At 39.9% G+C, this 14915-nt stretch overlaps 1 protein-coding gene and 2 pseudogenes across 1 annotated transcript in view; 1 reads left to right on the top strand and 2 right to left on the bottom strand.

Annotated features, from left to right (window-relative positions):
• The window catches only part of LOC130868812 (ubiquitin-like modifier-activating enzyme 1 Y), a 964755-nt pseudogene that overhangs the window by 510295 nt on the left and 439545 nt on the right, over positions 1 to 14915 (bottom strand).
• LOC130868797 (probable ubiquitin carboxyl-terminal hydrolase FAF-X) overlaps positions 1 to 14915 on the bottom strand; it is a 176331-nt gene that overhangs the window by 105995 nt on the left and 55421 nt on the right. Inside the window, exon 11 of the mRNA XM_057760827.1 lies at positions 6850 to 6954. Within this exon, the coding sequence (XP_057616810.1) occupies positions 6850 to 6954 (105 nt within the window). The remainder of the gene's footprint in view (positions 1 to 6849; positions 6955 to 14915) is intronic.
• On the top strand, positions 7322 to 8317 carry LOC130868843 (glyceraldehyde-3-phosphate dehydrogenase-like; annotated as a pseudogene).

The following is a 14915-nucleotide window of genomic DNA, read 5'->3' as shown; positions in this document are numbered from 1 at the left end:
TCTTCTCTGCAGCTCATGGAACCTTCTCAAAAATAGACCACATACTAGGTAACAAAGAAAACTTACACAGCTACAAAAAATATCGGTAACCACCTGTGTCTTATCAGATCACCATGGATTAAAGTTAGAATTCAACAACAATGCTACCCCCAGAAAGCCTACCAACTCATGGAAGCTGGACAGTTAAATACTGAACCACACCTGGATCAAGGAAGAAATAAAGAAAGAAATTAAAGTCTTTCTTGATTTCAATGAAAACGAAGACTCACATACTCAAACCTATGGGACACTATGAAAGCAGTGCTAAGAGGAAATTTCATAGCACTAACTGCCCACTTAAAGAAATAGAGAAAGCACACATTGGAGACTTAACAGCCCACCTGAAAGCTTTAGACAAAAAAGAAGCAGACTCACCTAGGAGAAGTAGAAGACTGGAAATAATCAAACTGAGGGCCGAAATCAACAAAATAGAACACAGAAAACAATCCAAAGAATCAATGAAACAAAAAGCTGGTTATGGACAAAATCAACAAGATTGATAAACCCCTATCCAAACTAATCAAAAGGCGGAGAGAGAATACGCAAATTAACAAAATCAGAAACCAAAAGGGAGACATAACCACAGACACAGAGGAAATTCAGAGAATCATTAGATCTTACTACAAAAACCTGTATGCCACAAAGTTGGAAAATGTAAAAGAAATGGACACTTTTTTAGATAAGTACCATATACCAAAGTTAAACCAGGACCAGGTGAACAATCTAAATAGACCTGTTAGTCGCGAAGAATTAGAAGTTGTTATAAAAAGCCTCCACACCAAAAAAAGCCCAGGTCCTGACGGCTTCAATGCAGAATTCTACCAGAACTTCCAAGAAGACCTAATACCTACACTCCTTAATGTATTTCACAATATAGAAACAAAGAAGTCGTGACCAAATTCCTTTTATGAAGCTACAGTTATTCTGATACCAAAACCACACAAAGCCACAACCAAGAAAGAGAACTACAGGCCAATCTCACTCATGAACATCGATGCGAAAATTCTCAATAAATTACTGGCAAACCAAATCCAAGAACACATTAGAAAAATTATCCATTATGATCAAGTAGGCTTGATCCCAGAGATGCAGGCTGGTTCAACATATGCAAATCTGTCAATATAATCCACCATATAAATAACTGAAAGAAAAAAACATGTGATCATTTCATTAGATGCTGAAAAAGCATTTGACAAAATTCAACATCCCTTTATGATAAAGGTCTTAGGGAGATTAGGGATACAAGGGTCGTACCTAAGTATAATAAAAGCTATTTATAGCAAGCCTACAGCTAACATCAAATTAAATGGAGAGAAACTCAAAAATATTCCACTAAAATCAGGAACACGACAAGGCTGTCCACTCTCTCCATACCTCGTTAATATAGTGCTTGAAATTCTAGCAATAGCAATAAGACAACATAAGGGGATCAAAAGTATTCAAATTGGAAAGGAAGAAGTTAAACTTTCATTATTTGCAGATGATATGATAGTGTACATAAGCGACCCAAAAACTCCAGCAAAGAACTCCTACAGCTGATAAACACCTTTAGTAGCATGGCAGGATACAAGATCAATTCCAAAAAATCAGTTGCCCTCCTATACACAAAGGATAAGAAAGCAGAGACGGAAATCTGAGAAGCATCACCATTCACCATAGCCACAAATAGCATAAAATATCTATGGGTAACTCTAACCAAGATAGTGAAAGATCTATTTGACAAGAACTTTAAGTCTTTGAAGAAAGAAACTGAGGAGGATACCAGAAAATGGAAGGATCTCCCTTGTTCCTCGATTGGGAGGATCAACATAGTAAAAATGGCAATTCTACCAAGGGCAATTTATAGATTTAATGCAATCCCCATTAAAATCCCATCAAAATTCTTCACAGAACTTAAGAGGACATTAATCAACTTTATATGGAAAAACAAAAAACCCAGGATAGCCCAAACAATCTTTTATAATAAAGGGTCATCTGGAGGCATTACCATCCCTGACTTCAAACTCTATTACAGAGCTTCTGTATTGAAAACAGCTTAATAGATGCATAAAAACAGAGAAGTCAATCAATGGAACCGAGTAGAAGACTCTGATTTTAACCCACAAACATATGAACACCTGATTTTTGATAAAGGAGCTAAAAGTATTCAATGGAAAAAAGAGACCATCTTCAACAAAATGTGCTGGCAGAACTGGTTGTCAACTTGTAGAAGAATGAAAATAGATCCATATCTATCGCCATGCACAAAACTCAAGTCCAAATGGATTAAAGACCTCAGTATCAGTCTGAACACACTGAAACTGATAGAAGAGAAAATGGGAAGTACCCTACAACATATGGGCACAGGAGAACACTTCCTACGTACATCCCCAGCAGCACAGACATTAAGGGCAACATTGAATAAATGGGACCTCCTGAAACTGAGAAGCTTCTGTAAAGCAAAGGACACTGTCACTAAGACAAAAAGGCGACCCACTGACTGGGAGAAGATCTTCACCAACCCTGCAACAGACAAAGGTCTGATCTCCAAAATATATAAAGAACTCAAGAAACTAGACGCTAAAATGCTAATTAAGCCTATTAAAAAATGGAGCACTGAACTGAACATAGAATTCTCAACAGTAGAAATTCAAATGGCCAAAAGACACTTAAGGTCATGCTCAACCTCCTTAGTGATAAGGGAAATGCAAATTAAAACAACTTTGAGATAGCATCTCACACCTGTCAGAATGGCTAAAATCAAAAACACCAATGATAGCCTTTGCTGGAGAGGTGGTGGAGAAAGGGGCACACTCATTCATTGCTGGTGGGAATGCAAACTTGTGCAACCACTTTGGAAATCAGTGTGGCGATTCCTCAGGAAAATTGGGATCAACCTACCCCAAGATCCAGTAATACCACTATTGGGATTATACCCAAGAGATGCCCCATCAAATGACAAAAGTATCTGTTCAACTATGTTCATAGCAGCATTGTTTGTAATAGCCAAAACCTGGAAACAACCTAGATGCCCATCAATGGAGGAATGGATGAAGAAAGTGTGGAATATATACATATTAGAATACTACTCAGTGGTAAAAAAACAATGACTTCTCGAATTTTGCATGCAAATGGATGGAAATAGAAAACACTATCCTGAGTGAGGTATCCCACCCAAAAAGAGGAACATGGAATGTACTCACTCATAATTGGTTTCTAGCCATAAATAAAGGACATTGAGCATATAATCTGTGATCCTAGAGAAGCTAAATAAGAAAGTGAACCCAAAGAAAATCGTATAGTCATCCGCCTGGATAGGGGAAGTAGACAAGATTTCAGGGCAAAAACTGGGAACTTGCGGGTGAGGTGGCATGGGACTAAGGGGAAATGGGGTGAGAAACATGAGAAGGGGAGGATGGGAGGAGCTTGGGGGATTGGGATGGTTGGGATATAGGAAGGGTGGATACGGGATCAGCGAAGTATATATCTTAACTCGGGGAGCCATCTTAGGGTTGGCAAGAGACTTGACTCTAGAGGTGCTCGCAGGTGTCCAGGGAGATGTCCCCAGCTGGTACCTTGGGCAACTTAGGAGAGGGAACCTGAAATGACCCTATCCTATACTGATGAATATCTTGCGTATCACCTTAGAACCTTCATCTGGCGATGGATCGAGGTAGAGACAGAGACTCAAGTTGGAGCAATGGTCTGAGCTCTTAAGGCCCAAATGAGGAGCAGAAGGAGGGAGAACATGAGCAAGGAAGTCAGGACCACGAGGGTTGCACCCACCCTCGGTGTTAGTGGAACTGATTTATTGGGAGCCCACCAAGGCCAGCTTGTCTGGGACTGAATAAGCATGGGTTGAAACTGGACTCTCTGAGCTCGGCGGACAATGAAGGCTGATGAGAAGCCAAGGACAATGGCACTAGGTTTCGATCCTAATACTTTGTGGGAGCTCAGCCTGTTTGAATGCTCACCTTCTTGGACCTAGATAGAAGTGGGAGGACCTTGGTCTTCCTGCTCTTCAGTATCGAGAGTGAGGGGGAATGGTGTGAGGGGTGGAGAAGAGGAGTGGGGATAGGGGGAGCGGATTGGGGGGAGGGGGCAATATGTGGGAGGAGGGGGAGGGAAATGGGAAACGGGGAGCAGGTGGAAATTTTAATTAAAAAAGAATAAAAATAAATAAATAAATAAAAAAGAATAAAAAAAATAAGTCCATGTTAAAAAAATGGCAATTTTATCAAAAGCAATATACAGATTCAATGCAATGCCCATCAAAATCTCAGCAAAATACTTCACAGACCCTGAAAGCAATGTACTCAACTTCAAATGAAAAAGCAAAAAACCTAGGATAGCCAAAACAATCTTGTACAATATAAGAACTTCCAGAGGCATCACAGTCCCTGACTTCAAGCTCTACTATAGAGTTACAACACAGTTACAACAGTTACACAGTTACAACAGCCTGGTTTTGGCATAAAAACAGACAGGAGAAACAATGGATCCAAACTGAAGACCCGGATATTAATCCTTTGAAATATAACACCTGATTTAGACAAAGAAGCAAAAAATATCAAATGGAAAATAGAAAACATATTTAACAAATGGACTGGCATAACTGAATATTAACATATAGAAGAATGAAAATAGACCCATATCTATCACCATGCACAAAACTCAAGTCCAAATGGATCAAAGACCTCAGCATAAAGCCAGCCACACTGAACTTTATAGAAGAGAAAGTGGCAAGTACACTTGAAAGCATTGGCACAGGGAACCACTTCCTAAATATAACCCCAGCAGCACATACACTGAGAGAAACAATAAATGGGACCTCCTGTAACTGAAAAGCTTCTGTAAAGCAAAGGACACAGTTAACAAGACAAAATGACAGCCTACAGACAGGAAAAGATCTTCACTATCCCTACATCAGACAGTGATCTGATCTCCAAAATACACTAGAACTCAAGAAATTGGTCATCAAAAGAACAAATCACCCATTAAAAAAAAAATGGAGTACAGACCTAAACAGAGATCTCTCAACAGAGGAATTTAAAATGGCTGAAAGACACTTAAGGAAATGTTTAGCATCCTTAGTCATCAGAGAAATGCAAATCAAAACAACTCTGAGATTCCATCTTTCACCTGTAAGAATGGCCAAGAACAAAAACACTGATGACAACTTAAACTGGAGAGGCTGTGCAGTAAAGGGAACACTTCTACACTGCTAGTATGAATGCAAGCTGGTACCGCCCCTTTCAATATTAGTGTGGCAATTTCTCAGAAAATTAAGAAACAGCCTCCCTCAAGACCCAGTAGTACCACTTTTGGGTATATATCACAAGGGATGCTCAATCGTGCCACAAAGACATGTACTCAACTATGTCCATAGCAGCATTATTTGTCATAGACAGAATCTGGAAACAACCCAAATGCACCTCAACTGACGAATGGATAAGGAAAACGTGGTACATTTACACAATGGAGCATTACACAGCAGAAAAAAATTATGACATCTTGAAATTTGCAGGCAAACTGATGGAGCTAGAAAACATCATTTTAAGTGAGGCAATCCAGATGCAGAAAGACAATTATCATATGGACTCACTCATATGTGGTTTTAAAATATAAAACAAAGAAAACCAGCCTACAAATCATTAATCCAGTGAACCTAGACAACAATGAGGACCCTAAGAGAGACATAGATTGCAGAAAAAGAGAAGATCTGCTGAGTTAATTAGGAACGTGGGTACCTTAAGAGAGGGTTGAAAGGGAATGGAGAGGCAAGGAGGAGAGCAGAGAAAAATGTAGAGCTCAATGAAAATCAGTAAAAAATATACATAAACATGCCAGTAGTATTCACAATACAAAACAACTTTACTTTTTAGAATATCACTTCATTTCTTTCCCTCAGATAGCTCCACCTATGTATAAAATGGTTCTCATATACTGGTTTCTGTCATTTTAATGAGAGTATCTTCTACTGTATCCTTCTACAATTTATACACATTTAATTTCGGTTTGGGGCCTATGAAACTACAACTGTTAAAATGCTGAACAGGCATCCTACAGTATATACTATGAATTTCTCCAGGGTATAGCTGGCAGTAACAGCAATTGGGATATAGAATATAATTATTCACATTTTAATGAAAATTATCAAACAAATACTTTATCTTCAGGGACTAGTAAAAGTTATTGCCAAAAATGTAATAATGATTTTAAACAAGAAATCTTGTATAGCTAAAGTCAATGGTAACTAGAATATTTGTATGCTAATACTGGAACAGGGTTCAAACTTTTGATTAGTCAATTTTCTAACCAAATACACAGAAAAAGAATACTTAGAAATCTTGTATAGCTAAAGTCAATGGTAACCAGATTATTTGTACACTAATACTGTAACAGGGTTCTAACTTCTTATTAGTCAATTTTCTAACCAAATACACAGAAAAAGAATACTTAATACTTAAACAATTCCATCAATACAAATGCAAATACACATTACAGAGTATGTACAAAATAATATTTCTTATTATTGTATCATGGTTGAGCAGTTAGGTATTTTCTCCTCATCATCCCACCTTTCTTTATATTTATGTAAGATATTTTACCATAAACATTAAAATTTTCAGAAGACAAAAGTCAAAGAAGTAAGCAGAATTAAAATGGTTACAAGTGCGTACACATGACAGAAATTATTATATAAACCACTTATAAGTTCTAATTAGAATAAAAAGGAACTATCCAATGATCAATGCTTTTTTCAAAGGCACATAAAAGCAAAGAAGATCAAATTAAATAATAGCAATATTTTATTATTTGAACTTTTACCTTAAAACAATCAAAAAGATGATCAAGTTGTTCAGGAGAAAAATCCCAGGCTAATTTTGCTAGTAGGTCATGTACATTCTTCACAATGGCTTCATGCTTTCCTGCCTTCAAAGAAAGAAAACAGAAAAAGGTAAAAGTAAATATAAACAACTGTATTATGACTTTGATAACCCTTAGGTACCTTTTCACCTGAAAGGGTAAGAATAGCCCTTAACATAAAACAATTTCCACTGAAACTAAAGCCACTTAGTTTTTCCACTTAAAGTACTTAATTAAAAGGAAATTATTAATTTAACTTATTAAATTAATTAAAGAATTAAAAATTAAAACACCAATAATATTCAGGAAAAAAAAACTTAAGTCTATAAAATATAGTAAACTTTTTCAAGATTAGAAACCCAAGTAGGCTCTCTGCTCCTCCCTGTTCTAGGGAGCCTCTTTTATGCAGTACCAGCCTCTTTTCAGAGACACAATGGTGAAGGTCGGAGGGAACAGATTTGGCTATATTGGACGCCTGGTTACCAGGGCTGCCTTCACTTCTGGCAAAGTGGACGTTGTTGCCATCAATGACCCTTTCATCGACCTCAACTACATGGTCTACATGTTCCAGTATTGACTCCACCCATGGCAAGTTCAAAGGCACAGTTAAGGCTAAGAATGGGAAGCTTGTCATCAACAGGAAGGCCAGCACCATCTTCCAGGAACGAGATCCTGCCAACATCAAATCGGGGATGCCGGCGCAGGGTATGATGTAGAGTCGACTGGTGTCTTCACCACCATGGAGAAAGCTGGGGCCCACATGACGGGTGGGGCCAAACAGGTCATCATCTCCACCCCTTCTGAGAATGCTCCCATGTTTGTGATGGGTTTGTGACATGTATGACAGTTCCCTCAAGATTGTCAGCAATGCTTCCTGTACCACCAACTGCTTAGCTCCCATGGCCAAGGTCATCCATGACAACTTTGGCATTGTGGAGGGACTCATGACCACAGTCCATGCCATCACGGCCACCCAGAAGACTGTAGATGGCCCCTCTAGCAAGATGTGGCGAGATGGCCGTGGTGCTGCCTAGAGCATCATCCTTGCATCCACTGGCACTGCCAAGGCTGTGGGCAAAGTCATCCCAGAGCTGAACGGGAAGCTTATAGGCATGGCCTTCCATGTTCCTACCCCCAATGTGTCCATTGTGGATCTGACATGACGCCTGGAGAAAGCTGCCAAGTATGACGACATCAAGAAGGTGGTAAAGCAGGCATCTGGGGGCCCACTAAAGGGCATCCTGGGCTACGCTGAAAACCAGGTTGTCTCCTGTGACTTTAACAGTGACTCCCACCTTCTACCTTTGATGCTGGGGCTGGCATTGCTCTCAATGACAACTTTGTAAAGCTCATTTCCTGGTAAGACAATGAATTTGGCTACAGCAACAGGGTGGTGGACCTCATGGCCTACATGGCCTCCAAGGAGTAAGAAGCCTGCCCTGGACCACCCATCCCAGCAAGGACACAGCAAGAGAGAGGCCCTCGGCTGCTGAGCAGTCCCTGTCCTAACTAACCCTTGACACTGAGCATCTCCCTCACAGTTTCCACCCCAGGACCCAAGAATTCCAGGAGGAGCTCAGGAAGCCCTATTCTCTTGAATAAAGTTAACTACACCCGTCAAAGAAAAAAAAAAGAAAGAAACCCAAGTATTCAAAAAAATCAACCACAATGCTCAAAAAGGCTCCATCCTAAAGATGCAGGGATAATTCAAAATATATAAATGAACATAAAGGCCCAGCAATAGTGGTGTACACCATTAATCCCAGCACTGGGGAGGTAGAGGCAGGCAGATCTCTGAGTTCAGTGTAGGGGAAGCCCAGCGCGTTAACCCCCTCCCCGCCTGTCTCGGCTGAGCTTCCCAGCGTTCGAGCTTGGTTGGCAGCAGTACAGCTGCGGCAGAACAAGCACAACCCCGCTGCAGTTCTAGCCAGCGGTTACCGCCAGAGCTGCAGTCCCGGAAGTAAGGCAGGCGGAACACAGGGCACGTGACTCGATCCGAGCATGCTCCCGCGATCACTCTAACTTCTCAGGCAGCCCCATCCACGCCTGCCTCGGCTGAGTCTGGCTTCGGCTCTGCCCAGTTTTCTGGCCCTCCCACTGCTGTTTACAGCCATACTCTAATTCACACAGTCTGTGGTTTAACTTCCAGTTTTGAGCCAGACCTCCTCGAAACACTCAGAGGCTAGTTTCAATTTTCTTAGACCAAATGTTATTATGGAAATTTTATCATCATTTGCTTTCACAGGACCCCCTAAGAAGAACGTCGCCCCCATCAGCTTAAAGCAATCTTTGAGGACAACGTCCCCTCTCCCAACAGAGTTTGCCCTCAGGTTTAGGGACATCATTTAGTGGTTGATATAGGATTGAGGGGATGGGGAAAGGTACTTCCATGAAAAAAAAGGGGGATTGACTGGTTTGATGGGATGATTGGTACTGATTCTTGTATACTGATATATTGAATATTAAATGTGAGTATGCTTCTACCACTATTTACTGTGTAAGAGTATGTTTATACCTGTTTATATTGTATTAATATATTTACCGTATCGCAATGTACATTTCTACCTCTGATATTATTTATGTAATGACATTGTTTACAGTTGGAGATCATTGTCCTCATATATTGCACAGTTGTTTATTCTCTTAGTCTTCAAGTTAGATAGGTATTAAAAATTATGTCTGTCATATTTATATTTAGGATAATCAGGTCTTTTAGATACATAGAGATTATATTTAGTATAGATAGTATAATCTTCAATCTCTTCGAAGAGCTGTAGAAAATGGCCTTTAACCTAACCTAGAATTCCTTGCCAACGAGACACAATCACTCCTGGCAACACCGCTCTACTCCCAAGAGAACATTGAGCACCAAAGACACTCCACTAGGAGCTTGTCTTCTTGGCAGAACTGGCCTTTGGGTTAAAAAAAAAGCGCATACCTCAACTACTGACAAAGATACAGAATATCCATAAGTGGATGAAACAGGATTGTCTTATCTTGCCAAGACAAGGTAGGACAGTTCTAAAAAAGTTTCTTGCCTTTGATAATGATATGTCAGTTATGTTAGGCCTTAGCCAAAGTTGGTTGACTCAACATTGCAAACGAGACTTTGCCCAGGTAGTCAGTTGTCTCTGTCATTTGTTCCACATTTTGGAAATTTCTCATTTGTTCTTCCTGGTTGCTTAAGTAATATTACTTCCCTTCTCAGATCTTTGACGGAGTTGAAGATTAGATAATTGCAGTTACTCTCTACATTATTTAGACTCCTTGAAATAGAATGTTTAGTAAAACTTTTGTTATATATTTCTTGCTCAATATTGTTTGTTATTTGTAATTTTATATTTATTATTTGTTCCTATTGTATATAGTTGTATTTGGTTTGGTTCTGTCTTATTTAGACAAAAGGGGGAGATGTAGGGGAAGCCCAGCCAATCACCTTGCTTGAAGGGCGGGATCCCCTTAGGCTAATATTTACTTATAAATCTTGCAGGTGTGCTCCCCGCCTTCCCTTCTGTTTCCTGTTCTTCGTTGGAACCTTGGTTTTGGAATTGATCCCCTTCTTCCCCTTAATAAAGCTGATATTAAAGCTAAACTGAGGGGCTGGAGAGATGGCTCAGAGGTTAAGAGCATTGCCTGCTCTTCCAAAGGTCCTGAGTTCAATTCCCAACAACCATATGGTGGCTCACAACCATCTGTAATGGGGTCTGGTGCCCTCTTGTGACCTGCAGGCATACACACAGACAAAACATTGTATACATAATAAATAAATAAATAAATAAATATTTAAAAAAATAAAAAAATAAAGCTAAACTGATTAATCCTATTTGCCAGTCACTTACGCCCCATCAGTTCAGAGCTAGTATTATCTACAAAGAAAGTCCAGGACAGGCTCTGAAGCCACACTGTCTTGAAAACTATTTCAAGAAACTGTCTCAAAATAAATAAATAAATAAATAAATAAATAAATAAATTTAAAATTAACTGAAAGAAAAAAACACATAATCGAATTGTTAGATTAAGAAATAGTCTCTGCCCACACTGGAGCACAAGACTGAGCTCCCAAGGTCCTAATGAGGAACAGAAGGAGGGAGAACATGAACAACGAAGTCAGGACCACGAGGGGTGCACCCACCCACTGAGACAGTCGGACCGATCTATGGGGAGCTCACCAAGGCCAGCTGGACTGTGACTGAAAAAGCATGGGATAAAACCAGACTCTCTGAACATGGCGGACAATGAGAGCTGACGAGAGGCCAAGGACAATGGCACGGGGTTTTGATCCTACTTCAGGTTCTGGCTTTGTGGGAGCCTAGACAGTTTGGATGTTCACCTTCCTAGACCTGGATGGAGGGGGGAGTACCTTGGACTTTCCACAGGGCAGGGAACCCTGACTGCTCCTGGGACTGGAGAGGGAGGAGAAGAGGAGTGGGGGGAGGGGGAGAGGGGCGGGAGGAGGGGGAGGGAAATGGGAGGTGGGGAGGAGGAGGAAAATTTTTTTTCAATAAAAAAAAAAGAAAAAAAAGAAATAGTCTCTGACAAAATCCAAGAGATCTTCATGATAAAAGTCCTAGAAGGATTAGGGATATCTCAACATAACAAAGGCAGTTTACAGAAAGATTAAAGCCAACAGCATCTTGAATGGAGAGAAATGAATGAGGAACAAGACAAGGTTGTCCACTCTCCACATCTATTCAAGATTTGTTGTCTTAGAGTAATAAGACAACAGGAGATCAAAGGGTTAAAAACTGAAAAGGAAGAAGTTAAAATATCTTTATTTATAAATGATATGGTAACATACACAAGTTACCGAAGACTAATTCCACCAGGAAATTTCTATAGCTGATAACACTTTCAGCAAAGGATCTGCACACAAAATTAACTCACAAGTATCAGGAGTCTTCCTATACACAAATGGCAAGCAGTCTGAGAAAAAAATCAGGGAAAAAAACACCTTTTATAAAAGCTTCAAATATAAAGTAACCTGGGTATTTTGAACTAAGCAAATAAAAGACCTATATGAAAACTTAAAGTCACGAAAAAATAAACTGAAGAAGACACCAGTACACTGAAAAACCTGTCTGTGCTCATGGATCAGTAGGATAAAATAGTAAAAATGGCCATGCTACTAAAAGCTATCTACAGAACCAATGCCACTTTCATCAAAATCCCAACACAATTCTTAACAAATCTTGAAAGATCAGTCAAACTGTAGAAGAATGAAAATAGATTTATAATTATTACCCTGAAAAAAACACTTCAAATAGATGAAAGACCCCAATATAAAACCACTTACACTGAACCACATAGAAGAGAAAATGAGAATAGTCTTGAACTCACTGACATAGAAATAGACAAGAATAGTACAGGCAGTGAGATCAATAACTAAGGGGCTGGAGAGATGGATCAGAGGTTAAGAACATTGCCTGCTCTCTCAAAAGGTCCTGAGTTCAATTCCCAGCAACCACATGGTGGCTCACAGTCACCTGTAATGGGGTCTGGTGCCCTCTTCTGGCCTGCAGGCATACACACAGACAGAATATTGTATACATAATAAATAAATATTAAAAAAAGATCAATAACTGATAAGTAGGATATCATGAATTGAAGATGTTTCCTCAAAGCAAAGGACACATTATTCAAAGTGTCATAATACAGAATGGGAAGAGATGTTTCCCCAAGTCCAATCCAATAGAGCCCTAATATCCAAAATAAATAAAGAACTCAAGAAACTATGAAGGAAACAAACAAACAATGGGTACAGATATAAACAGAGAATTCTACATAGAGGAAATTCAGTGACTGGAGATACTTAAATGGCCAACATCTTTTAGCAATGAGGGAAATACCAATCAAAATAATTCTGACAGTACATTTTACATCTGACAGAATGCCTTGTGACAAGTGACAGCTGACAGCTCATGCTGAATAACAGAAGTGACAGTTTATCCTACAGAGAATGTAGACTGCCAAAAGATATGACAGGGCAATGGTGGCACGAAGCTTGTGGGAGTAACCAACCAATATAAAGACTTAATGTCTACTTCACAGAAACCATACCCTACCATACCTGTGTTTTTAATATTTATTTATTATGTATACAATATTCTGTCTATGTGTATGCCTGCAGGCCAGAAGAGGGCACCAGACCCCATTACAAATGGTTGTGAGCCACCATGTTCTTGGTGGGAATTGAACTCAGGACCTTTGGAAGAGCAGGCAATGCTCTTAACCTCTGAGCAATCTCTCCAGCCGCCTACCTTGTGTTTAAAAGCTTCTAAGACTAAATAGTCCAGAGGTCTATCTAGGGCAAAACCACATAAGACTGGTCTATTAAAAAATAGTGATAAAATGACTCCTGATGGTATTACATTACAGATCAGTGCATTCTTTACTCAATCATCCCCCTGCAGCAGATAGGAACAAATACAGAGAGGCCTGTCATCAAATAGTAGGCAGAAAGTGATCGGTCTTAGAACACTCAGCCCTAAATGGATGTCTCCATCAAATTCCCCAAACCCATGGAAAAGGAGGCACAAAAGAGCCAGAACAGGATAAAAGGCCTCTAAATCAACTGAGCAAAGAGACTGAAGCACATTGGGGTGAGTTTGTGACCCACGGCAGGAGCCCGGGACAGGGAACTCAGAAGTTCCTCATCCCCCCTATACTTCCTGGGCTCCCTGCAGGGACTCTACTCCCCACATACTGCCTCTCTCTTCCTATGCCCCCCAGCTTGCATCCAGAACCCTCCTCCCTTCTGCCCCCTTCCCTCTTTGGGCACATAACACCACCCTGCTCAGCCTGTCTGGGTGCTGAGGGGGAATCCTCAGGGCAAGCAGGCAGGCAGGAGTCCCTTTGTTACTATGGCCTGCCTGCACCAAGCAAGGTAGGTGCTTTGTTTATGAACTACCCAAAGAACACGGAGAGCTAATCTCGGCACCAGGAAAGCCATCATTGGGCACGGAGATCTGATATTGGCACCAGGAGAACCATCACTGGTGAGTGACATCACTTGGAAGGTACATCAGTAGGCAAGGAGACCTGATCCGGTAAAAGAAGATCCATAGGAGAGCATTTGGAGGAAGAGATGGGCAGGCGCCAATGCAAGAATTCACCCAACAATCTGAAAAACTATATGAAACCACCAGAACCAGTGACCTCACATCAGGAGGACAGGGACACCTTAATCATGAAGAAGTAGAAAAAATTGACTTTATGAAAGTGATTGATGCCCTTAAACAGCATGTAAAAATGCCCTTATAGAAATGGATGAGAAGTATAATAGAAAGTTTGAAGAATTGAGTAAATCAGTGAATGATACCCTAGGAAACCAAGGAAAAACAATCAAACAGATAATGGAAACAGTTCAAGACTTAAAAACTGAAATGGAGGCAAAGAAGAAAACACAAACAGAAGGCCGGCTGAACATGGAATATCTAGGTAAACGAATAGAGACTACAGAAACAAGCATAACCAACAGAATACAAGAGATAGAAGAAAGAATCTCAGATTCTGAAGATACCATAGAGAAAATAAACACGCAGATCAAAGAAAACAGCAAGGCCAACAAATTCTCATCACAAAACATTCAGGAAATATGGGACACAATAAAAAGACCAAACCTAAGAATAATAGGAGTAGAAGAAGGAGAAGGAGCGCAGCTCAAGGGTCCAGAAAATATATTTAATAAAATTATAGAAGAAAACTTTCCCAACCTAGAGAAAGATATACCTGTGAAGGTTCAAGAAGCATACAGAACACCGAATAGGCTGGATCAAAAAATAAATTCCCTTGCCATATAATAATTAAAACACAAAGCATACAGAATAAAGAAAGAATATTAAGAGCTGCAAAGGAAAAAGTCCAAGTTACTTATAAAGATAAACATATCAGACTTACACCTGACTTCTCTATAGAAACCATGAAAGCCAGAAGGTCCTGGATAGATGTACTGCAGAAACTAAGAGACCATGGATGCAAGCCCAGACTACTATACCCAGCCAAGCTTTTGTTCACTATAAATGGAGAAA

Source organism: Chionomys nivalis, chromosome Y, assembly GCF_950005125.1.
Source record: "Chionomys nivalis chromosome Y, mChiNiv1.1, whole genome shotgun sequence".
NCBI classification, from domain to species: Eukaryota; Metazoa; Chordata; class Mammalia; order Rodentia; family Cricetidae; genus Chionomys; species Chionomys nivalis.
The sequence above is the reverse complement of the archived record's forward strand: the minus strand, read 5'-3'. Positions and strand labels throughout refer to the sequence as shown.